We start from the raw sequence: 27,167 nt of genomic DNA, 5'->3' as shown, positions 1-27,167 counted from the left end.
TAAAATGGGCCCACAATTGAACAGACATTCCTCAAAAGAGAACATGGCTGAGAGGCATACAAAAAAAGTGCCCAACATCACTAATTCTCAAGGAGGTGCAGATCAAAACCATGATGAGATCACATCACTGCAGTTGGAAATGCCATCAGAAACAAGGAAAAAACAAGTGTTGACGTGTTGGCAACGATGTGGAGAAAAGAGATCCTCTTTGTTGGCGGGCATGTAACTTATCATGGCCATTATGAAAAATAGTAAAAAGTTCCTCAGTAAATTAAATAGGACTCCTACATGATCCAGAAATACCACTGCTGGACATATGGCTAATGGAAATAAGACTGGCATGTCCAAGAGTCATTTACATTCCACAGGGATTTTCTCACTATTCAAAACAGCCCAAATATCAAGAATACAAATAATACTAAATGTTGGCAAGGATGCGGGGAAAGGTACACTCATACATTGTTGGTGGGACTGCAAATTAGTAACCCCTCTGCAGAGAAGTATGGGGATTCCTCAAAAACTAGGAAGGGAACCACCATTTGACCCAGTTATATAATCCTTTGGTATATATCTAAAGGACTTAAAATGAGCACACAACAGTGATACAGTCACATCGATGTTTATAGCAGCTCAATTCACATTAGCTAAGCTATGGAAACAACCTAGGTGCCCTTCAACTGGTGAATGGATAAAGAAAATATGATGTATACACACAATGGAACATTCCTCAGCCATATAAAAGAATGATGGAACCGGATGACTATCAATGCTAAATGAGGTAAGACAGTCCTAAAAAGTAACAGGTTGAATGTTTTCTCTAACATATGGATGTTAGACTAAAATAAGGAAGCGGGGAGAAAAAAGAAATGGGGGTGGGTGGGAATTCCAAGAGAGTAGAAGAGAGATCAGTGAAGTAGTGGAAGGGGATTGAGGGGGAGGGAGAAGGAACAGGATAAGGAAAGAACAATGGAATAAATCTGACTCAACTTTCCTGTGTCAATGTATGAGTATACCACAGTGAATCTCACCATCATGTATTTACACAAGGCCCTGATTTTTAAAAAATTGGGTAGCAGAAAGATCAATAGAGTAAAGGAAAGGAAAAGGTAAGAAAAAGGGAAGGAAAGGGGAAGTACTAGGGACTGAATTAGAGCAAAGTATAGTCCCTGCTTGTATAATTATGTCATAATGAACCTTAATATTATGTATAACTAAAATGAACTAGTAAAAATAGCCAGAATATGGAATCAACAGAAGTGTCCATCAAGAGACGAATGGATAAAAGGAATGTGGTACATGTGACAGACTTCTGTGCAGTAGAAAGTGGAATACCACTCAAATGTAAAAAAGGAGGAGCTTCTATCATTTGTGACAAGATGGGTGAAGTTGGAGGACATCATATGGAGTGAGATAAGCCAGTTACAGAGAGATAAGTATCCATCTCACACACAGGTGGAATCCAAAAAGGTTGATCTTGTAGAAGCCAAGCATGGGGAGGAGAGACTGGGGAGGACAGAGGAAATGGGGTGGAATGAGGTCGATCAACAGAAACGGTGCTACAGACAGAGAGGAGAAAGAAGTTCTGGCCTTCGATTGCACAGGAGCATGGTTAGCTATACTGAGAACAATATATGTACTTAAGATTTCAAAATAGCTAGGAGAGAGGACTTCAGGTGTTCTTTCCAAACAGTAGTATTGTAGCGTTCTACTGTCCTGAACAACTAACTAGAACAAATAAAATTAAAAAATTAAAAAAGAACTATCACATTCCAACCCACTAATACGTACAATTAATGTTTTAGTAAAACTTTAAAAGAATGTTTAAAAAAAGGAGTGATAAATGTTTAAGGTGATGGATATCCCAATTACCCTGCTTTGAGCATAATGCAATGTGTGCATATTTTAAAATATCATGTTAAAAAAACATGTTGTACTCCATACATATGTACAGATATTATGTGAAAATCCAAAATTGCAGATTAAAGTTTGTTTGATATTCTGTAAGAATTCTCAAATGAAACCTAACATGTGTACATCACCCACTGAAGCCCTTATGATCCTTTAGGAACAGACCCATACATTTTTATACACCTTAAAAGAGCAGTACTTCTAAGCACATCTTATGCCTGAGGGCTAGCACACGTCCTTTGGTCATAATGCACTGCGGCCTTGGTGTGTGTGAACTTGACATTCTCTCAGAGCTACAATTCCCCCTTCCCTCAACCCCCTCCAAATGTAAACTCATGGAAGATTTGGGAAAATCTTCAAATATCTTTCCACTTAATTCTTTACCTACAACAGAATAACTTATGTGACTGTCTTTGGAATTGAGACCTGTAGGCAGTATTGAGAACCTAACAAAATCTCCAAAGATGATATGTAAAGGTAGTGGCCTGTTTATATCAATATGTCCAAGCATGCAGAATCTGACATAAACAATAGCTGGTATTCTTAGATACCTTGGTTCTCTTTTGAACCAGAAAACGACTGATCAGAAATGGGTACCCAGTCTAGAGCCCAATCTATTTACTCTCTGGGGCTCTTGGAGCTCCCTGAAAAAATATCAGCATTAGAATAACGGTCATTCTCCTCCATGGACCATAACGCACTCACACAACCATAAAGTTCTAGAACAAAAAGCGTCAAATGTGCATCGGCAGCATAAAGAATGTACACCAATTTACCACATTTGTTGCTGGTCTCTAACATTTCATATTCAATGACTCTGTTATTACAATGAACTCACGTATTCTACTTAACACCAGACTTGAACAGGTGCATGAAATAGCAGATACAATTTGAGATCCCACTGGTCATGTCAATCAAGGGTAAATTGAATGTAATGGGGGAGGATGGGGGAGGGGAGGGTGGCACCATATGAGGTATTGTGTTGGCCGTCACTTGGGCTTTGACTATCAATCCCATCACAAGTCCTCCTTGGACCCTGGATGAGAGAAGTCAAGTCATCAGATTCCTAAGCACATGGAACTGAAGAAGCCATATCCCTCTTTCCTCAGGCTGTGGTTGGTGCAGACAAATACAAGGCAAAAACATATAGAGGATTAGCACTGATTTGCCTAAGACAAGAGTTTGGTGTCACAGCTTGGTCTCTCTGGGAGTCAGAACCAGGACAATGTATTGCTGCATTTCTCACAAGGAGTTCCCCATTGTATGTTCAGAAAGACACAGTCATCAATGGCCATCACCATGTCCTTAGGAGGCTGCAGCCGATCAACAGGAAGACAAAGAGTCTGGCTCCCAAGGGCCCCAGCCAGCATCTCTTCTGGAAAGTGAGAGTCCTGATTAGAGGAATCTTCAACTGCAGCAGCAAAGAGAAGCAACTAGTTTCCAGATCATGGTGTTTCACAAGTACCTGTGGATAGAATAATGAATGATGAGGGCACCCCTGGTGTAACATAAAATAATGGACCTCCAGGATTTAAACACGTGACGGTGCAGCACGGAGTCAGCTGCTGGTTCAAAAGGGCACGCTGCCCATTTCCCATTAAGCCTTCATCTAGCCTGATGTGAATTTTGCAGGTTCCAGTCCCTTGCACTTTAGTGCCCTTTAGCCCAAATCTGTCAAAAGCTGAGGATCTGGGTCCTTAGCAGTAGCCTATCTTTTTCTGCAGTCTCTTTAAGGCATCTTTGATTTCTTTGTTCCTCAGACTGTAAATCAAGGGATTCAACATGGGAATCACCACAGTGTAGAAGACTGATGTAAATCTGTCAAAGCTGGAGGAACCACCAGAACTGGAACTCAAATAGACAAAGATACTCGATGTATAGAAGAGGGAAACGGCTGTGAGGTGAGACGCGCAGGTGTTGAAGGCCTTGGACCTGCCTTTGGCAGTCGTGATCTTCAGGATGGACCTGACAATGTAGCCACAGGAGATCACGATAAGGAGGACATTCCCGATCCCGTAGAACATGGTTAGTATCGCGGTCAGGACTTGCACGAAGAACGTGTCAGTGCAAGAGATTTTCAGCAGCTGGGGCATGTCACAGAAGAAGTGGCTGATGACGTTAGGCCCACAGAAGTGGAGCTGAAGCAGAGAGCATATTTGGGATAAGCAGGCAGTGAGTCCGGCCGTGTAGGATCCCAGCACCATGCCAGCACAGCGGGAGGGCGACATGATTGCAGAGTAGAGCAGAGGGTTGCAAATGGCAGCGTAGCAGTCATAAGCCATGGCCGTCATGAGACAGGACTCACTCAGCCCCATGGTTGAGAAGAAGAAGTACTGAACCATGCAGCCTGCAAAGCTGATGGTTTGCCGCTCCTGGAAGAAGTTGGACAGCATCTTGGGGACTGTGGAGGTGACATAGCAGAGGTCTATGCAGGACAGATTGCTGAGGAAGAAGTACATGGGCGTGTGGAGGTGGGGATCCATCCTGATTAACACGACGAGGGCCAGGTTCCAGGTCAGCGTCGTCACGTAGGTCAGCAGGAAGGTCACAAAGAGCACTGCTGTGATTCTGGGAAAGTCTGAGAATCCCAGGAGGATGAACTGCGTGATCTCTGTGAGGTTCCTGTGAGTCATGGCCTCACTGCTCCTGGTGTGAGAAAGGAGACAAAGAAGGCGGTGGTGACTCGGGAGGAAGGACAGCGTGACCACTTTCATATGCATCACCTTTTCCTTTAGGGAGCGCTGGGAAAGGGGAGGTGCTTCTCCGTCTTGCAATGTCCCTTTTCTTCTTAAATCATCGAGCGACTGCTCATTGTTTTAGGCTCGATTTGTGGTCTTGAGTGAATTAAAAGAGATGTGTCAGATTTCCATGACTGTGACAAAATGCCTGAGACAAACTATTTACAGAAGGGAAGTTGTGTTTGGCTTACAGTTTCAGAGTTTCTAATCCACAGTTCCTTGGCCCTGTGTCTTTGGGCCTGAGGCAGCACAGTACAGGACGGGGAGGGCTCCGCCTCCTCAGCCAGTGTGACTGGGAAGTGCGAGATGAGAGCCAAGGCAAGGGAGAGGTCCCAGTTCACCCCTGAAGGTCCTGCCCTCAGGGACCCAGGCCTCCCTTTTCCTCCCGGACTTCATATCTACCAGTAGCACCACCAGCTGGCGACCCGTTCTTTAGCGTATGGACCCTTGGCGACATTTAAGAGCTGAACTCTGACAAGAGATATTTAAAATTTGGTAATTCTTTAAAAAAGCCATGAAATGCTGTGATTTTTATACAGAAGACTGAGATCCTTGCTTAACTAAAACGCTTTTTAAAATCCTTTGATAATGCATTTTGTAACTGCTGCTGAGGACTCATGAAAGCAGAGGTGGCATTTTTCCAAAATAAATTGGAAATAGTTTCTTCCCAAACCCTTTTGAATGTCACTTAAACAGATTTTAAAAATTTATTCTTGACCTTTAAAAAAATCATTCACTGGATTTATGATCACTTCTCAAACATTTTAGAAATGAACTTAATACCTCTCTACCCTGACCTGAAACATAATATCACAATAAATAGTTCTGATGTAGTTTGGTGTGGAAGAAGCAGGTTTGCCCCCTGAAAATTATGTAACAAGTATTCCTGGGCAATTCACATGAGGATCCTCAATATTAAGGCATTTTTCCTCGTGGGGAGCTGGCCTGCCCCAAAGGATTCTCAATTTTAAGGTACATAATTTGGACTTTGGATCCCCTCTTATTCTACGTTAAATTGTCACAGCGTATGTAATAAACAGGCCAAACTTTCTTTTAGAATGGTGCTGGGATGGAACCCAGGGCCTCGTGCTTGGTAGGCAAGCCCTCTATTAACCGAGCTACACCCCCAGCCCGTGTGTCCAGCTTAACGTGCTCATTATAAAGGAGAAGAGTGAGCGCTCTGAACTGTGAGCTGAGCACACCGTCAGGCACACGGTAATTCTTCAGCAATCAGTGGCTGTTGCTTTATCATCCACTGCTTGCCAGCAATCATGGATGGCCGCTGTACCTGTGGACAGGGTGCCAGGGCTGCGAGATTTCTTTCTTTCTTTGGAATTCCTGAGCCCAAAAAGCCTGTGGATGGACAGGTGTAGATTAGACCCACTGCCCACACAGGTCACCCAGCAAGGGCGGTGAAGGTATAAACCACATACCCCATTTTCTATTTAGTTCCCTTGACTTTCGGTGCACAAGGAAAAGGGACAACCAGGGTCAAACTGCCACGGGTCTGGCTATAAAGTTAAAATGGATATGTTGTTTCTAAATTGCAATATGTACACACACACACATGCACATACACATGACTCACACATAGTCACATGCACACACACCAGTAAAGACGACCAGCTGGTCAGAGCTCACTAGCGGGTTCTCAATGGATAGTAGGTATTGTCTATCCTCCAAGCCCAAAGTGTCCTTCCTTGAGATGGAAAATCCAATCAGTGAGAGCAGTCACGAAAATTTTGCAAAAGATGGATAATTAGAAAGGTCCCCCACTTCTGACGTTAAGCAGTACTATTAACATTGATGATCAATCATTCCTGCAAAAGGAGGTGGGCAACAAAAGAACATGGAGACATTTCAGAACTAAATTTAAGTCGTGGCAAGAATTTAACATGTGATAAAGTTAGTATTTTAAATCAATAGTGAAAAGATAGACTCATAGTCTATGGGTTCTACGGTCAGGTATAATTAATTAAAAAAATAAAGACAAAAACTTGTCTGTGAGACCTGACTCAGGGTAAAAAGGGTTATTGGGATGAATAGAGATGCATTTGGATCATCTTGGGATGGAAAAGGTGTGTCTGAATCATAGAACCAAAACAGATGAAGAGAAAACATGTGGTTAGTTTAATCTTGGTTATGACAGAAAACCCCACTTATACCAGACCTGCTGAAACACAGCTGCAGACTGGGAAAATAGCCACGGAATACAAAAGACAATGTAGGAAAGGCGGCGACAGAGAAGATGACCAAGGAACAGCCCTCAACACTCAGGAGTGCACAGAACGCTCTGCTTCTCTGGGGGAAGACCTGCTTACGTCTTCTCTCTCATGTTCTCTGTCTGCGTCTCTGTCTCACACACACACACACCCACACACCCACACACACTATGTTAACCACACACAATGCCACAAGTTAAAGACCAAACATTCAAAGTAGTAAGTGGTATGATTTTGATATTTTTCCTCAGACTTATTTGTATTTTCTCCAGCTCTTGTGGTTGGGATATTAAGTTATAAAGGAACATAAGTCATTAAAAGCATAGAAAGAGAGAGACAGCGAGAGTGAGAGCGAGAGCGAGCGAGAGAGAGAAGAATACATACTTTTCTGACATTTACTTATTGGCTGTGTAATCTTTGGCAGGTTATTAACCTCTCTGTTCCTCAGTTGCCTCATATACAAATAGAGATAATGCTACTTACCACTTTACAGCATTGTTCCAGGAATCAAATGACATAAACACCTTTACACAATAAGGGCTCAATAAATGTTATAAATTATCATTCCCCAGCTTTACTTGTCTCTGTAAAAAGAGGAAAAGGGAAGACTTTATAATATTAAAGTATCAAAGAGCTCTTGACAAAACAATTTCCTTAATTAGGTGGTCTCTAAGCCTAGACTCAAGAATACTGTTAAAAAATTATTCTATTAGACAAAGGGGAATTAAGGGAAGGGACCAGGGATGGGAATAGGAAAGACAGGAGAATGAATCAGTCATCACTTTCCTATCTTGGTGTATGAATACAAGACCAGTGTAACTCCACATCATGTACAAGCACAAGAACAAGATCCTGATTAGAATAAGTTACACTCCATGTTTGTATAATACGTTAAAATACGTTCTACTTTCATGTATGTCTAAAAAGAACAACAACAACAAAAAAGAAATCATTCCACCTACTTCTCTCTTGTGTTACTGTGTGATCTCTACCAAGCTGAATTGCAAATTCCTGCTGTTACTTTTATGTCCAACCACCACCCAGTACCCCGGAGCAGGTAGTGCTGACCAGACCCAGGACACAGACTAGTGATGTTCCGCTACTCAACACGAAGCATGTGAACGCTAGCACTTGCATAACTCAGTAAATATGTGTTGAAGTCAGTAACAAGCAGTTCTTTGACCAGTTTTGAATGTGAAACTAAGATTCTTGCCTTTGTTTGATTTTCTTTAGGAGTTTAAAAACTTGGAAATCTTTCTCTTTACTCTTAGAATAGAGTGCTGCCAATTAACGTCCTAGTTCACTCAGTATGAGATAGAGTTCCTAAGAATATTTTAAAATTAGAAATTCTCACAGACAACATGCCCCAAGCACCAATATAATCAGTGAGTTTAACGAAAATCCATCACCGGCACTGAATTTCTGCCCTTTTATGTTGCATTCTGGTGACACAGGAAGCCACCCATGAGTGACTTCTGTGTGATCCACCATTCCTAGAAGACAGTGAGAAAATGGGGGTTGTTTTTCTTATTCATGATAAAATTTATCACGACAATTTAACTTGTTAAAATTTTGAAAGCTGAAGGAAAAGGGGGAAAAATCACCTCTGAATATACTCACTTTTTGGATAAATGTTTTGCAGGTGTTCACCATCTTCTAAGACAACTGGAGAAGAAAAGCTGACTGATGTAAATGCAGGTTACAGATTCCACTAGGTGGATATAGCTAATCAAGACCCTTTCCGCTTCTGACCTAATTAGGGACACGGTCGGTTTAATGAGATGTGCTAGGCATCAAATTAGTTAAAATCAGATATTTTGCTGAATGAGAAAAAATATAAGTAAAAGAAGGCTAAGGAGGACATTTAGCTCAATGCGACCTGTGTCTGGAAGGGGCATGTCTGACATCTCTGTGGCCCCAGCTCGTGTCTCCAGCCCTCACGGTCAACAAAGGTGACAAGGGAGAACCAGCTGAAGCTTCCAAAAGGTCTAAAGGAATTGAGATGCATACTGTGTGCTGTCGTTGAGACTCAGTGACAAGTCATGAGTCCACGCTGTGAACGTCAATGAAGTTAGATTATTAATCATGATAATTAATTAATTACTATTAATTCAAAAGTAATAATAATTGAATTAATAATAATTGGTTATTAATTCAAAAAGAGAATCCCGATGGGGTCGAATTACATTAAAAGAGTTCTGGGGGTGAAGAAAATTAGGAAACCTAGGCAGGTGTGTTTTCATCTCAGGAAGTTCCCCTGAAACTTGTAAAGTATTCTTTTTGTTCCAAATCTCAATTTCTGATTTAAAATCTATTGGGCTTTATAGATGTCATCTTCTTTGACTCCATGAGCCCCATTGTACCAGTGAGAAAGCAGAAAGGAACAGAGTTCAAGGTCACATTCTTAAGAATTCAACACCTACCCCTGGCCCCAGAGTAACACCCGAAATTTTAGGTTTGGGATTATTCTTTTCACTGAAGGCAGAGGATCAGGAAAAGGAGAAAGAACCTTAAGTGCAGGACGCGGGTGTGAGGGAGAGGAGGGAGAGACTGACGTCCATAAACCTGGCTCCACGGGGGTCCTACTGCAAAACTACAGGGATCTCTCTGGAGATAGCTCTGAGTCTTGCCCTCTGACCTTGACCCAGATCTTCTGACCTTGACACAGATCCCCCAACAGAGGAGAGTTGTTGTCACAAGTTGAAACTGCCTGTTTCTTTTCCAAAGACGTTTCTGAGTGGGCCTGCGGCACTCCTTGCTGGGTGCTGTGGACCGTGAACCTGGCCGTCCACTCACAGCCATTGCGGCGGCCACACTGGGGATCCTCTTAAATGTGCCACCAAGAGCAGAGGTGAGAGGAGAGAAGCCAATTAGAGGGAAACTGCAGGGACTCCCTCTTGGGTCGGGGTTGCTCTGGAGTTTCTGTCCCTGCTGATTTCATGCCCTGCTTTGCCAAGTGGATTGACTCCCTACTTCCCTGTGGTCCTATTGCAATCTCAAAATTGTGATTTTTTAAACTGACCTTGAGTCATTTGGGCTGGAAAGGACATCAGTGTTTTTTAGTCTCCAGTTCTCAATGAGTGGGTGAAGGATACGAGGTCTGAGAGGTTAAGGGACTTTCCCAAGATGGCACAATGGTAAGATAGCTTGATAAGCATAATTCCACGTGCACACACTTCCTGCTCACGATGCACGTTTATTTTATACATTTTTGCAGGATTCTGATATGACTCATTATCACAGTGGTCCCAAGGCAGACACTGCCTGTTTCCTAGGTGTAATCGAGGACACCAAGGCGCTAAGGTAGACACAGATTCATGACAGGGAAGTGAGCGATTCACAGATCCATGGCAGTGTCCTGACACACTGATCATGACCCTGGTCACAAGCACCACGTTTTGTGATGGACTCTTGCTCTGCCACTTGTTGGTTGTGCAAATAAAACTCTCTAAGCCTCAGTATTTTCACCTGTAAAATGGGGCTCATGGTCGTAGCCAATTAATAGAGTAGTTCTCATAGAACAAAAGGAGATGCAGATTTTGAGGCACTCATTGGAGCAGGCAGGCACACCAGGTCTCCCACTTAGTAGTGGAAAGTGAAATTTATATGCTGCGATTTGGGAATCTTTCCAGCACATGATGCTGCGTTTCCAATCACTTACTAAAATCCTTTGTTAAAAATATCTACTTAAGAAGACAGAGGCTTTATGTGGAGGAAGGGAACCAGGGGAGGGAGAAGGGAAGCTGGAGGGGAGTGAAACTGATCCCATTGTGCCACGTGCATGCATGAAGACACCCAGGGAAGCCTCTATTTTATATAATTGATTTGCAGGATAAAAAAAAAAAAAACCTGCTTAAGGTCATTCCTACAAACCTTGGGGCTTTTCTCGGATGAGGTTCTGAGCAGGATGGAGCAGGACGGAGGGGCTCATCTGCTCTTCCTGCTACTAGCAACACAGAGATGTTTGGACAGGTCCCAGTCTTTGATCTACTTCCACCAATCTTGCAGGGAGAAAGGGGTTGGTGGGGGCAACATGTTAGTGGTTTAGTTCTTGTGATTCTGTTAGTACTTGTACCTATGTTACCCGGATAAGGACAGCATCAGTTACTGCTTCAAGCTGAATATTTTCTTTTTTTAATATTTGTATTTCATGTATTCAATACACAACATGAAAGTATGAGATGTCTATTATATTAAAATAGTTACTATATAGTAAAGCAAATTAACACATCCATCATCTCAGAGTTACTGGTTTGCTTCTGTGACAAGAGTAGCTGAAATTTCATTTAACAGGAAAAAAGGACAAACACACTGAATAATTTATTGCATAGTTTTAAAGAATTGCACCAAGCATATAAAGTTGGGGCACAATGGTCAATAACAGGAAATATCCTGGCCAGTTCCACATAATTTGAAGGAGTCTGGATATTGGTTGCTCACTTGGTGAAGAGCATGGCAGGCCTTTATAAGACCAATGGTCTGTCAGTAAGATGGGAACAGCTTCTCTCCTGCCAGTTGAACACGGGAAAAGAAAAAGAATATCCCATGTGATGTAATTTCTGCATGAAGTAAAAAGTGGTGTGTAGTCACTAATGTAATGCGCATGAAATTCAGTCCATTAACTGTGGTCGAAAGAAGTATCTCTTCAAAAGTTTTTTTTTTTAATTCAATTTTTTAATCTGTTCTTTTTAGATACACAAGGCAGTAGAGTATATTTTGACATATGTACGTACAGGGAGGATAACCTATTCTAATTGGGATCCTATTCTTGTGGTTGTACATGGTGTGGAGTTACCCTGGTCGTGTATTCACATCCAAGGATAGGAAAGTTATAACCCGTTCATCCTATTGTCTTTCCTATTTCTTCTCCCCTCTCTTCCATTCATTCCCCGTTGTCTAATCCAGTGGACTACTACTCTTCCCCTCCCCATCTTCTCTTATTGTGAATTAGCATTCACATATCACAGAGAACATTTGGTCTTTGGTATTTTGGGACTGGCTCATTTAATTTAGCATGATATTCTTCAGTTCCATTCAACTACTGGCAAATGTCATAATTCATTCTTCTTTATGACAGAGTAATATTCCATTGTGTACATATACCACATTTCTTTTTTTTATTGTAAACAAATGGGATACATGTTGTTTCTCTGTTTGCACATGGCGTAAAAGCATATCATTTGTGTAATCGTAAATTTACATAGGGTAATGTTTGATTTCTTCTGTTATTTTTCCCTTCCCCCACCCCTCCCACCCCTCTTTTCCCTCTATACAGTTCTTCCTTCCTCCATTCTTGCCCCCCTCCCTAACCCTAACTCTAACCCTAACACTAACCCTCCCACCCCCCATTATGTGTCATCATCTGCTTATCAGAGAGGTCATCAACCTTTGTTTTTTTGAGATTGGCTTATCTCACTTAGCATGATATTCTCCAATTTCATCCATTTGCCTGCAAATGCCATAATTTTATCATTCTTTATGTCAGAGTAATATTCCATTGTATATATATATACCACAGTTTCTTTATCCATTCATCAATTGAAGGACATCTAGGTTGGTTCCACAATCTGGCTATGGTGAATTGAGCAGCTATGAACATTGATGTGGCTGTATCTCTGTAATATGCTGATTTTAAGTCCTTTGGATATAAGCCAAGGAATGGGATAGCTGGGTCAAATGGTGGTTCCATTCCAAGTTTTCTAAGGAATCTCCACACTGCTTTCCAGAGTGGCTGCACTAATTTGCAGCCCCACCAGCAATGTATGAGTGTACCTTTTTCCCCACATTCTCGCCAACACCTGTTGTTGCTTGTATTCTTGATAATCGCCATTCTAATTGGGATGAGATGGAATCTTAGGGTGGTTTTGATTTGCATTTCTCTTATTACTAGAGATGTTGAACATTTTTCCATATGTTTGTTGATTGCTTGTAGATCTTCTTCTGTGAAGTGTCTATTCATTTCTTTAGCCCACTTGTCGATTGGATTATTTGCATTCTTGGTGTAGAGTTTTTTGAGTTCTTTATAGATTCTGGAGATTAGTGCTCTATCTGAAGTATGATTGGCAAAGATTTTCTCCCACTCTGTAGGCTCTTTCTTCGCATTGCTGATAGTTTCCTTTGCTGAGAGAAAGCTTTTTAGTTTGAATCTATCCCAGTTATTGATTCTTGCTTTCATTTCTTGTGCTATGGGAGTCCTGTTGAGGAAGTCTGGTCCTAAGCCGACATGTTGAAGATCTGGACCTACTTTTTCTTCTATAAGCTGCAGGGTCTCTGGTCTGATTCCGAGGTCCTTAATCCATTTTGAGTTTAGTTTTGTGCATGGTGAGAGATAGGGGTTTAATTTTATTCTGTTGCATATGGATTTCCAGTTTTCCCAGCACCATTTGTTGAAGAGGCTATCTTTTCTCCATTGCGTATTTTTGACCCCTTTGTCTAGTATGAGAAACTTGTATTTATTTGGGTTTGTGTCCGTGTCCTCTATTCTGTACCATTGATCTACCTGTCTATTTTGGTACCAATACCATGCCGTTTTTGTTACTATTGCTTTGTAGTAGAGTTGAAGATCTGGTATTGCGATACCCCCTGCTTCACTCTTTCTGCTAAGGATTGCTTTAGCTATTCTGGGTTTCTTATTCTTCCAGATGAATTTCATAATTGCTTGCTCTAGTTCTGTTAGGTACATCATTGGGATTTTAATTGGAATTGCACTGAATCTGTATAGCACTTTAGGTAGTATGGCCATTTTGACAATATTAATTCTGCCTATCCAAGAACATGGGAGATCTTTCCATCTTCTAAGGTTTTCTTTAATTTCTTTCTTTAGTGTTCTGTAGTTTTCATTGTAGAGGTCTTTCACCTCTTTTGTGAGATTGATTCCCAAGTATTTTATTTTTTTCGAGGCTATTGAATATATACCACATTTCTTTATCCATTCATCTGTAGAAGGCCCCCAGGTTGGTTTCTTATTTTGGCTATTGCTATAAACACTGATGTAGTTGCATCACTATAGTATGCTGATTTTAAGTCCCTTGGGTATATGTGGAGTAGTGGGATAACTGGGTCAAATGGTGGTTCCATTGCTAGTTTTCCAATGAATCTCCATACTGCTTTCCAAAAGTTTTTAAAAAAAATTATTTTAGTTGAAAAAAAAAAAGAAAAAGAAAAAAATTATTTTAGTTGGATTCAGTCCAACTAGTAGTCCAATTAGTAGTTTGGTTGGTCTACTCCTCCCTGCTCAGACTGCAAGCCCTGGAATTCCTGGCGTCTCTGGCCCCCCTCCTTCCCTCCTCTCCTCTCTCCTTCCCTCCTCTCCTCTCTCCTTCCCTCCTCTCTGTTCTCCATTTCCTCTCTGTCTTACTTGGTCACTCTCTTTCTGTGTCTCTGTTGAAGACTACAGTCCTAAAATATTCCTTTTAAGTTTATTTTAACTTCAATAGGCTTAATTTTAAGTTTATACTGTGTTTACTTTTCTTTTCTCTGGAATATAAATAAAAATAATAAAGAATTAAAAACAAGTGCATTGGGTTGGGGACGAGCACAGTGGCAGATCCTTGTCAGCAGGCAGGAGAGCCTGGGTTTGACCCAGTGCCACACAATAAAGAAACGAGTCCCAGAAACGCAGCACAGGTTCACAGTGAGATCAGCAGGATGTCTGTAAGAGAATTCCCATGCTCATACTCCACCAGAAAGAGCCAGAACAATGAATAAGCACAGTCTGACCCTGGTGACCACAGGAGAGAGCCACCGTGCAGCACGGGAGGGGCAGAAACCCCAGGGAGCATGGAGCTCTGGATGGCCGCGTAGACAAGGGAGGACACACCTGCTTTGCTGTCCCACTGCCCCCTGGGGATCAACGAGCACCTGGAGGGACTTCTCCCTGTGGGGGAGAGTAAATAGGAGGCCCCCAGAGGTCCCCATTGCTGCATTGACATCTGGACTCTTAGCTCCTGGTGCGTCCCCAGTCTTCACAGTCCCTGAGCACCCCTTAGGGAGCGTGCAAAGCCTGGACCACCCCAGAGAAGTAGCCCACGTGTGTCCCACCCTCTGTGGCCCAAGCTGCTCCTGTGCTGCCTCATTATGAAGCTGGAACCATTGTTTGGGGGGCTGGTCACTGCATCCTTTGATCCCTGCTGACCTGCCATGGCTATACCACAAACACCAGTGTGCCGTCCACCAGCAAAGCGGCTGCCCAGGAAACAGGCTGCCTCAGATGTACCCCATCTGCCCCATCCCAGGCGCCCCCTGTAGCCCAGCAACTCAGAACCGAGGCCCAGCAAGTCACCATGTCCCCCACTGCTTCAGCCACCACGGAGCCCTGCGCCTGGGATTCTGAGTCCAAATCAGCAGAGCAGCCAGGTCCTGTTGACTCGGCCAATATGCTGCCCTGTCCACCAGGAACCTGAAGTCCCAGCCTAGAGCAGCCCTGAACCCAGAGCCTCAGCCAACATGTTACTCCTTAGGAATCTGATCTGTGGTCCAGTGGAACAACCACATTCCTAGCGACTGAGTTCACTCGGTGCCCCATCTTCTAGGGCTCCATATGCCATGCCAGAAATACAGCTATACCTGAGCCAAGTCAATGACCCATCTTCTCCAGGGACTAGGGACCCTGCCCACTGATGCAGTCACATGCTCAGCTTTCAGGATCCCAGACCTATGGCCAGGGGGAGCAATGGTGAACCCAGAGCCAAGGACCAACCTTAACCTCAAGCACCAAACCTGCCAGGGTGCTGTCTCCACCAAACCAAGGAAATACAAGCTTGGCTGAACCGTTCCGTCTTCCCCTCTGGACACAACAGCAGTGCCTCCCTGGGTCTGAACTGGGTCTACCTCCCTGGGTCTGCACTGGCTTTCTGAGGTCTGAGATCCTCAGGTTTCTCTCTGCCCTGGGGAACAGACCACTGTTCCAACACTCTACACCTCCTTCAGAACAAGCCATCAGTGGGCTTCATTATTCCTGGGTTCTTGCTGCTGACGCTCTTATCCTTGCACACCCTGGGCCACTAAGACGTCCATGATTTCAAAGTCTGGAGTCACCACTATGCAATATGCAGTCAGTGCGCAAGGTAGCACTGTATCCTGCTGGCTCCAGGACTCAGATTGCAATGGTGCCCATGTCCCAGAATCTGAGTTTCTAAACACTTCTTCATCTCAAGAGTCGTGCCGTTGTTGACCCATAATCCCCAGGACCAGTGTCACAGTTCTACCCTTGCTTTCTGGCCCCAAAGCTACTGGGGAGTGCCCCTAATCACAGTCCCTACATTTGAGGGAATAAAGCTGAGCTCACGTCACAGGTATCTCAGTACTTTAGCAAAATCTGACCATGTGACACCAAATCTGCAGTTTTCTCTGGCTCTCTGTGTCCTGGAACTTGGCTCCTCAGAGGCTGCTTTTCGCTGTAAAAGATTTGACAGCAAGAGGGATCCCCTCAGCTCTACCTGTCCCATGTGGGGAATATGAGAACAAGAGGACCCCTCAAGTCTTGCCACTGAGAACCCCAACTAACAGCCCTGTCCAAACCACTGTCATCAAACTCCTGTGCCCAGGGGCACCGAGGTATCCACAGTCATCACTGAGAACCATCCCAGCCAGAAAGGCTCATGGATAATACACTGTTGTACCTGCCCTGGTTCCAAGGCACCCTTCCCAACCAACATTCTAGGACTCAGGTGAAAATTTCCCTTTAAAAGTCACTAGGAATTTGGGGAAGAGTAACTGTTCCACCAGAGGCACAGACATCAATACAAGAATTGAAGAAATAGGAAAAAGCAGGAAAAATTTACACCACCAAAGGAGTATGTGAATTCTCTGACAACTGACCTCAAAGAAAAGGAAATTCATGAATTGCCTGAAAAGGAATTCAAAATACTGATTATTAGGAAACTAGTAAGCTGCACATGAACACAGGGAGGCAATTCACTGAGAGTTTAAAAAAGAGAAATTCAACAAAAATATAGCATAAAAGAGAAACTAAATTCATGGTGCTGAAAAATTTAATGAATGAAATAAAGTATAATAGCTTGAAAGCAGCGTATCTCAAGCAGTTGAACGGACTGTACTGGAAGACCACCCAGTCAGATAAAAATATGAGACAAACAATGAAACAGAACAAAGACAAGTTGCAGACTTATGGGACACCACTGATTGAATACATTTTCATATTATGGTAGGTCCAGGTGAAAAAGGTACAGAAATATTATTTAATGAAATAGTTACGGAAAACACCCTGTATCTTGGAAGAGATAAGGGCATCCAAATCCTCGTAGTTCAAAGGTCTTCAAACATGTTTAGCCCAACTAGTTCTTCACCAAATCACACTGAGAGCCAAGTGTGAAAGTCAAAAACAAAGAGCGAACTCTAAGAATAGCAAGAGAAAAGTGTCAAGCGACCCAGAAGTGAATCCCCACAGGAGTACCCATGGATTGCTCAGCAAATCCTGTTGGTCAAGAGAGAATGCAGTGATCCACCCCGCATGCTGCCAGCCCAGGATAGGATGCTCAGTGAAGCTGTCCTTCAGCAATGAAGGAAAATATATTCAAAAGTTGAGGAAAATTATCACCACTCGACTTATTTCACAAGAAATGCTGAAGGGAGTTTTTCAGCTGGACACAAAAGAAGAGTCAGTACTACTGTGAAAACATAGAACAGCTGAATATCCCTAGTACAGGTAAATACAAAATCTAATTCAAAATACCCCATTACTCCAACTGTGGTGTGTACATCTTCAGATCTCTAGTAAGAAGGTTTGAAGTCAAAATGACCAAAAGTAACTATAGCAACATTCAGTTGTGAAGGAATAGTATAGGATAGAAATATGTAAGTTGTGGCAAGGCAAATATAAATTTGAGTAGGAAGGTAAAATCTAGGGTATCTATATGTAACAAGTTGCAATCAGCTTAAAATCGTCTACTATGACCATAAGATCGTTTTTTTTTTTTTTTAGATCATAAGATTCTTCATGTAAGCCCAATAGAAACCATTAAGCAAAAGCTATAGCAGATTCATCAACCAGAAAAAAAAGGAATCAAGTCTCAACAGTTCAGAAAACACAAAGGCAGACAAGAGTGTAATCGAGTAAGAAAGGAACAAAGAAATGACCAGAAAACAATTTGCAAATGACAGGAGTCTGCTCTATTATCAATGATAACATTGAATAGAAATGGATGAACACTCTAATCAACAGCATAGACTGGCGGAGGGGATTAAAACCATCAAGGTCCAACTACATGTGGCCTACAAAAGATCCATCATAGCTCCAAGGACACACAGAGACTGAAAACGAAGGAATAGAAGACGCTGTTCCATGTAAACAGTACCCAGAGGACAGCAAGGATGGCTTCCAGCCCAAAACTGCCAAGAGAGACAAAGTTTATTAATATTAATAATAAGTATTAATAGACGTGAGGGTAGAAACAGGAGGCAGTACAATAAGAGGAGGAGGCTGTGACCACTCGCTTTCTGTAATAGAGCAGTCAGACCGAAAGTCAATGTGGAACACCTGGACTTGAACTGTAGGGTGGACTGCATGCAGCCGGAGGCCACATGCAGAGCGCTCTGTCCAATGGCAGCAGAACCTGCATTCTCCTCTAGCACGTGGGCAACGCTCTGCAGGATGGCCCGCATGTCATGTTGCAAGATGTGTCTGAACGAATTCAGGAGGACTAAAATCATACCCCGTGTCGTTTCCAGTCACAGCAATGTGAAACTGGAATTCCACTCTGCAGAATCAGTTCTGGAAAATTCACAAGCATGTGAAAATTAAACAATCTGCTCCAGAAAAAGCAATGAATCCAAAATAAATTAAAATGGGAAATTAAAGGAAAAAAAAAAAAAAAACCTTGAGACAAATGACCAGGGAAACACAATATAACAAAATGTGTGGGATGCAGGAAAACTTGTTCTTGAAGTTTGTAGCAATAAGTGTTGCATGGAAAAGAAGAAAGGTCCCCAAGAATTGCCTGACCATATGCCTCGAGGAACTGGAAATTAAAAAAAAGAAAAGATAATCTAAACTCCAAATTAACACAGGGGAGAAAAATAATAAAGATCAGAGCAGAAAGGAATCGAACAGATGAGACAGAAAAACCATAGGAGAAAATCAATAGAACTAAGAGTTGGTCTTTGAGAAAACAAAATTAGCATGCCCCTCACTAGACTAAGAAAAATACAGAGAAAAGTCAAACAGATACAAGCAGAAAAGAAGTCAGAGATACTACAAAGCACCTCGGAAGTAAAAGGGATCACAGCACTGGTGGGAAGAATTTCACTCTAGAGGAAGTGGAAAAAATGTTAGAAAAATGTAACCTACCAAGATAGAATCAGGAAGAAATGGAAAGTTTGAACAGTCCTATTTAAAAAAAAGGAAGAAAAGGAAATAGAAGCGGTCATGAAAAATCTTTCAACAAAGAAAAGTCTAGAAGCAGATGGCTTCACAGCTGAATTTTACCATTTGATGCAGAATTATTACAGATACTTCTCAAACTCTTCCAAAAATACAGAAATACTGCAAAAAAATTTAATGAGGTCAGTATCACCTTGTTAACTAAGCTAGACAAAAACGCCACACAAAATTACAGGTTAATATCACTGATGAAAACTGATGCAAGAGTCCCCAATAAAATACTAGCAAACTTAACTCAATGGCACATCAGAAAGATCATGATCATGTGGGATCTATCTCTGGCATAAAAGGCTAGTTTAACATATGCAAATCAATCACTGTGATGCCTCACTGTAACATAATAAAAGATTAGAACCACATCATCATCTCAGTAGAACATTCAATGTCCTTTCTTGGTAAAACTGTGAGTATTTTGGTATAAAAGGAAAGTTCTTCAACATAATATAAGACTTATAAAAACCTCGCAGCCAACATCATAATCAGTGGGAGCAACTGATATTTTCCACTAAGATCCAATATAGGGTAGAGATACCCAGTGTCACCACTTCTGTTCAACTTGGTCCTTGAAGTACTTGCAAAAGCAATCACACAAGAGAAATAGAAAAAAGGCATCCAAATTGGAATTGAAGAAGTGAAATCATCTGTATTTGTAGATGACATGATCACATATGTTCCACAAAGGATTCTTAGAACTAATAAATGAATTCAGTTAGTAAAAGAAACAAAAGGTTATAAAATAGACACACAAAAGTCAGTAGCATTTTTATACGCAAATAATAATCTAGTTCTGAGAAAACAATTTCATTTATGATAGAATAGAAACTTATGAATAAACAATAGAGGAGGTGAAATATTTGTACATGAGAAGTATAAAACATTGATGAAAGAAAGTGACAAGAATACAAATAAATGGAAAGATATCCTATGTTCATGGATCAGAAGAATGAATACTGTAAAAAATGTCCATATTACCCAAAGCAATATAAAGATTCAATTAAATTACCAATGCCATTATTCACAGAAATACAAAAAATATTAAAACGTGTTGAACCACACATAAAAAATTACTGAGAATGAAAAAGGAGTTGGAGTCATCACACTGATTAAAACTATACTGTAAAGCAGAGCACACAACGAACCAGCCATCTAAAGACTAGAAAATATATTTACAAACCATATGTCCAATAAGGAACAACATCCAAAATTTATAAAGAACACTTAAAGCCTAATAACACAAAACAAACAACATTTTAATATGGGCAAAGGAGCCACATCTGAAATCTAAAAATGACCGACTTGTATACGAAAAGTTGTTCAAGATCGCTAATCATCAGGGAAATGCAAGGTAAAAGCACTATGAGACATTACCTCCCAGAGGTGAGGGTGCTGCCTGTCATTCAAAGGAGAAGAGATAACATAAACTGTCCAGAACAGGGAGGAAATAGACGCACTTGTACACCATGCACGGGAGTGTAGATTAGTGTGGCCATTTTGGAAAAGAGAAGAGAGTTCCCAAAAGAATTGAAATTAGAGCTACCACATGACCCAGCAGCCTCTTCTGAAGACATACTCAGAGCAGATAAAATCACCACCTTGTAAAGTTACCTGTGCTTCATTATTCACCATGGTCAAGAGATGCAAAGAAGCTAGGTGTTTATCAATGGACAAGAGATGAAGAAATTGTGGTGTATGTCTACAGTGGACCACTACTCACCCTTGTAAAAGGTAATCCTACCATTTGCCACATTGCAGACCAGGAGCACGTTATGCTAAAGCAGAAACAGAAAGAAAAATATATCACAATCTCACTTGAATGTGGAAACTTGGAAAAACAGGTAACATAGAGAGAAATAAGAAAAGAGTGGGAAGTAGGGGAGTCTTAGGGAATGGGAAGTAAGGAAGGGAATGGGGAGATGCAAGTTAAAGGATACAGGTTAGCAGACACATAGAGCGAACAAGTCTAGAAATACATGAGGATTATAGTTAATAAAATTGTACTCTATTAGGGATTTTTGATAAGTCCCTTGCCTCAAAAGAAATGGGTAAAAATGTGAGATTAAAAATATGCTGATTTGCTTCACTGTAATAATTATTTTAATCTACCTTATTCCATAACATCTGCTGTGAACCTTAAATAGGTAGAGTAATTTATTTGGCTAATATAAAGAAATAAAATTGGTGAACAAAACGAGAGGAGGTGTGGCTCCCTGGGTGTTGGTCATTTCTGGACCTATAATTACCCATCAGCACCTCTGTTCTCAGAAACACAACCACCAGTTAGGGTTTTATCCACCAGGATTCTAGTCCCGGAAATTGGCTATTAATCTGGGTTTCAGCTGGCTGTGGTGGCACATGCCTCTCATCACAGTGACTTGGGAGGCTGAGGCAGGAGGACTATGAGTTCAAAGCCAGCCTCAGCCACTTTGTGAGGCCCCAAAAAGGTTAATGAGACCCTGTCTCAAAATAAAACATAAAAAGGGCTGGGGATTTGGCTCAGTGGTAAAATGCTTCTGAAGTAAATCCTCAGTACCAAAAATAAAAACAAAAGCAGAACCCTAAAGAGTGTTTAGTGCTGGTGACACTGTGTCAGACATGGTGGCATCTGAGCACAATGACTCCAGGAAATAAGGAAGCCCGGTTCACACATTCCTCTACGTAGCTAGAAGAGGTCAAAGATCCAGCACATATTCTCACTGCCTTTCTCCTCTTAGGGACCGTCATCCCTGCCCACTCTTACTCTTACTGAGATCACGATGCTACTTTCTTTATCACCCTCCTGAGGGCTTCTTTGATCTCCTTGTTCCTCAGACTGTAGACCAGAGGGTTCAACATGGGGATGAGGATGACACAGAAGACGGACAGCACCTTGTCCTGCTCTGTGGTGTGGCTGGAGCCGTGATGGGTGCAGACAGAGAGGGCTGTGCCGTAGAAGAGCGTCACCGTTGCCAGGTGGGAGGTGCAGGTGTTGAGGGCCTTGGCACAGCCTTGGAGTGAGGAGATTTTCAGGATGGAGGCAGCAATGAAGCCATAGGACAACAGGATGAGAAGGAAAGAGCCAAACCCAACAAAAGCAGCTGCCAGAAAGAGAATCAGTTGGCTAATAAAAGGATCAGAGCAAGACAAGGTCATAATCTGAGGTATGTCACAGAAGAAATGTCGAATAATATTTGGCCCACAGTAGTAGAGGTGAAAGCAAAGGGAAGTTTGAACTAAACTGCTGAGGAAACCACTGCCACAGACCCCAGCCACCATCCTCTGACAGAGGCCTGGGGCCATGACGGCTGAGTACTGCAAAGGTTACCAATGGGACATTGCTGTCATAGGCCATGGCGGCCAAGAGACAGCACTCAGCCACAGCCATCCAGGCCACCACAAGGTACTGAGTGGCACAGACCATGAGGGAAATTGTTTTTTCATCTTTTAAGAAGTCTGCGAGCATCCTTGGGACAATGGAGGAAGAATAGCAGACGTCTATGAATGACAGGAAACTGAGAAAAAAATACATGGGTGTTTGCAGGTGGAAGTCCAACCTGAGGAGGATGATAAGACCCAGGTTCCAGGTCAGAGTCACAAGGTAGATCCCCAGGAAGACTGAGAAGAGGATGAGCTGCAGTTCCTTGTCATGTGAGAGCCCAGGAGGACAAACGTGGCCACGGAGGTGTGGTTTCCATCCCCTTCCATGTACCTGCTGGGTGTCATCTGCTGAGAAAAAGGTGACAGAAGGAAATGGTTGGACTCCAAAACTGAACAAGGAAGACTCCATTCTTTTCAAGTAATGATGCTGAATAAATATATGAACTTGAGTCATGAACGTTGAGCATTTCTGCTTTTATAAAGCCTGGAGAACTGTAAGGATAATGTAGGAGATGATGAGAAGTCAGACACCGTGAGGCAGCTAAGTGATGGATGTGACCGAACCCGTGTCATTCTAGAAGTCTCCTGAGGAGGTAGGCGAGGCAAGGTGGAAAGAACCATTGTGCTCTCCTCCCTGCAGGGAGTTATTTTGACATAAACTGTCTAAAACAATAAATCTTGAATTTCTTGATACTTAGAAAACATCCTTTGGATCTCTGGACTCTGTACCCAGCAAGGTACAACGACTCACACCTTTGCATGCAGGGGTTTTAGATTCTCCATATCCAGAAGCTCACTCTGGTTTCTAGGTTCATAACTCAACCTATGAGGGAGCAGCACTGAACTCATGTAAGGGTAGTGACCTTAGGAGAGGGCTCAGGATTAGGAAACTGAGGCAGCATTTCAAGAAAATTTTGCCCTTTTTAACCTAGGAGCCAGTCTAGGAAAGGTGAAGCACCAGGTCTCCAAGCCAAGTGGTAACTAAATCAAAGAATACTTTGCAGGGAACACCATATGCTCTCTTCCAAACGCTATGGGTACCAGGCTGACTAGAGAGTAGAAACTCCCCAAGCCAAAACAATCAAGTTATGCTCAAGTTAGGAAGAAAACTCACATGAATCCTTGAAAAGAGAAAATAGCTGTCAAACAGTCTGAGTGGGTGTCTGAGGGTACAAGAAGAAACTTTGGGCATTTACCTTAAGAACGTCTGTGAAATGTCTGTAATGAATTATCTCTATGAACTACAACTATTTTTCATAATCTGCCATTGAAAATGTCTTCCTTCTCTCCATTCATTTTCCAGTGTCCTAGTTCCAACAGTGTATAAAAATAGAAAAACTCCAAGGAAATATAAGGCTATGCCCAGAGAAGTAAGAGCAATGTGTATTCCCAGAATTAGTTCAGTTATTGTTTCCTGAAATACCATTTTGAGGCGTGTTCAGGAAAATGAGGTGATTAACTGGAAAAGAAGGTCAAGGTGCTTGTCCTTGATGTGGAAGGAGTCATGGTAGGAGATGGCCAATGCATTCACCACCCAGACTTAGGGCTGATTTGGTCCCTAATGAGACTAAGTGGAGAGAGAACCTTGTGGAAAAGTGCAGAAAATTCTCTTCATTGTCTTTTTCATCATCATCGTCACCAGCAGTTGTGAAGATAAGGTGACCCACTGGATAGCTCGAACACATTCTCATCTTTCCCATCTGCTCATGAAGACTTGCACGACTTTCTCTCTTTCCCACCGTTCAATATGCAAACTTAGGCCCTGTGTTCTGTTTGCTAAACGCAGTACTCACATTCAAAAAATTGCCTCTATGCTTCTACTACGTGTCTGTCTCTTGACTCCCAATCAGATCTTTGCTGGGTCCTGCTGTGTTCTCCTTAGTATTGACATACCCATTATTTATATTTCTCTTCTGTGTTCTGTTTAATTTTAGTTCTCTACTCCAAAAAATTCATTATATCATAAGTTAATTGCCTATTTAACTCTTCCATTGAGTTGTAAATTTCAGTCATAATAGTTTGCTTTCTCTGTGAAGGGTTCCATTCTATTCTTTTCCCAAATATTCAATTCCAATCATCTCATGTTCTTTTTTTTTTTTTTTTTTTTTTGCGATACTGGGGATTGAACACTCAGGGCCTTGTGCTTATGAGGCAAGCACTCTACCAGTTGAGCTATTTCCCCAGCCCCATCTCATGTTCTTTTATCATGCTGTTAAAGGCATCATTTATTGAAACATATTAAAACACTTTAAATTATTATTTAAGGATTTAAAAATCATCCAACAACTTAAACATGTTAAATAATTTAAAGTAGGACCTAATAATTTAATTGTATAATTTTATTAGTCTGATTCTATCTTAATGTTATGGCTGATTCTAATTCAAGGTGCCCTATTTACTTGTGAGTTGAATGAATTTGGATCAGAAGTTCATGTTCTTATGAACTTTATCTTCAGGACTCATTGGGGCTTCAGTTTCTTCAATACGTGTTCCTCCAGAAATGGCTTATATTAATTCTCTCAAGTATCTGGGGGGAAATATCAATCTAGACATTTTTTAAAAAGAAATTGTGCTTGTGGTCTTTCAGGGCCACAACAGTGATAAGATGTGGTCTCTATATCTAAATAAGTGGGTGGTTGAGGTCCAGGATTATCAGGGGGACTTTCTTTTCAAACTTCTTATCTATTTCCCAGTCTAAATCTGAGGGCATTGTGGTATCACGGATTTTGTGGTGCAGGTTCTTCTCTGGAGATGATCATCTTTAGGGAGTCTCTGCTTTAGTGTCCTGGGGTCATCTGGCATCCAACCCCACAGACTAGATTCCTTGGCTGCTCATACACATGTCTATGAAAACCCAGGCCTTAGGCCACTAGGGTTTAGTAGATTCTCCTGGGAGAAGGCCCACCCCAGTCTACTGACCTGAGGTCTGTGCTTTCTTATCTAAGTCCAGGAATTATTTGCTTTCTCACTTACTGAACCGTGAAAAAGGCATATTAGATTTATGGATTTTGTGAATGTATAATCCATCATAGTCCCAGAAATATGCATTCAGCAGTATTTTTGCAAGTTTTTTTTTTTTTTTTTAATTTTCAGCATAAAATTGGCCAGTTTTTCTAAAAAACTACAAGGTCTTTGATTTGCTTGTTTATGTTTTCTGTCTGCCTTTGGGAACAGGGACAACCCTTGCTCCCCCCCTTGAACGTTAGAACTCTAGGTTCTCTGGGCAGTGCACCCCAGGACTTGCAAGAGTGGCCCTTAGTTTTTCCAGTCTTTGGCCACAGAAAATTACACCATCGCCCTCCCTGATTCAGAGGCCTTTGGATTAGAAGCCAGGCTGCCAGTGTGACTGATCCAGCAGCCTGTGGGTGGCGTACAGTGGGACTTCTCAGCCTGCAGTCACGTGAGCCAATTCCAGTGAATCCATCCACATATGTCACTTTTACTTATCCCCCATAGGTTCTGCCTCTCTGGAGAACCCTGACTAATACATCCATCAGTGTGAACAGAAACCATTCCTAGCAGCTAGAACTCTGAATCCTGTACTTGCCTTATCTTGACAGTGAGAACTTCATTAAAATTTTCACAATAGGTGCTTCCTGAGCTCTCACCCTCACCCTTATCCTGACTCTTAGGATAGACATGACGGACTCAGTCGATAGTATCAGATAGTTTCTTTTACGTGGGCCTTGGGCATTTGGAACCTACTCCCTTAGCAGGACAGTCCATTCCAGGTGGCCACCTTGGATTAAGTAAGCTGACTTGTGCTACCTTCAGGACCCTGGAGGCCAAGCGGAAATGACTGGCAAGTGGACCCGTGTGGCTAGGTGTGGCTCATGGAAATGAGACCTTCCTGTTTGCACCTCCCTTCAACACAGTATTTCTGTGCTTCCTGTAAAAATTTTGGTAATTATATTAAAGACTTAATATCAACAATCCCTGTTGGAATTTAGGAATAAAATAAAGGGGTTAAAAAAAAAACAGGCTGCAACCTGGAACATAATTCTGACTGTGATGGCAATGACAAACTGCAATGTCCTGGAGGACATGCTAGCATTTCTTGCAACCCCTCTGGGGCGTGTTCCTAGTCCTATCAAAGGGAACCTATGAAAATATTGGATTTACACAATCATGCGGGAAGGGAGCGTGTCTTAGTAGATTGCAATAAAGAAATTGTAACCTCATTCATGTATATGTTGAAAGAACAAATAAAAAATGGAAGAAAAAAGGAATCATAACCTCAGATCTCATACTTACATGAGTTGATTCTCCTGGTGAATTCTGCTTATACATGTAGAGTTGAGAACCAAGATCTGAGTTACCATTAATGATACTCAATATTTGATTAGAAAGATGAACGGTGCAGTAGAATGAATTGGACGTAACTTTCCTGTGTTCATGTATGAATACGTGGCCAGTGTAAGCCCACATCATGCGCAACCACAGGTACTGGATCCTAATTAGATAAGTTACACCACGTGTGTGTAATATTTCAAAACACACTCCTGTCATGTACATCTAAAAAGAACAAATAAAAAAGTAATGTGA

The 27,167-nt window shown here is 41.9% G+C and overlaps 1 protein-coding gene and 1 pseudogene across 1 annotated transcript; both read right to left on the bottom strand.

Annotated features, from left to right (window-relative positions):
• Window positions 1-3,605: 3,605 nt before the first annotated feature.
• On the bottom strand, window positions 3,606-9,900 carry LOC124960360 (olfactory receptor 5AN1-like). Its single transcript, XM_047519092.1, has 2 exons — window positions 9,887-9,900; window positions 3,606-4,530 (listed from the first exon to the last, which is right to left on the bottom strand). The coding sequence occupies exons 1-2, from the start codon at window positions 9,898-9,900 to the stop codon at window positions 3,606-3,608; spliced, it is 939 nt and encodes a 312-aa protein (XP_047375048.1).
• Window positions 9,901-22,016: 12,116 nt separating this feature from the next.
• Window positions 22,017-22,967, bottom strand: LOC124959035 (olfactory receptor 5A1-like; annotated as a pseudogene).
• Between the last annotated feature and the right edge of the window lie 4,200 nt (window positions 22,968-27,167).

This window comes from Sciurus carolinensis, chromosome 11 (genome assembly GCF_902686445.1).
Source record: "Sciurus carolinensis chromosome 11, mSciCar1.2, whole genome shotgun sequence".
Taxonomy (NCBI): Eukaryota; Metazoa; Chordata; class Mammalia; order Rodentia; family Sciuridae; genus Sciurus; species Sciurus carolinensis.
Note: the sequence above shows the minus strand (reverse complement) of the source record. Positions and strands in the feature narration are given on the sequence as shown.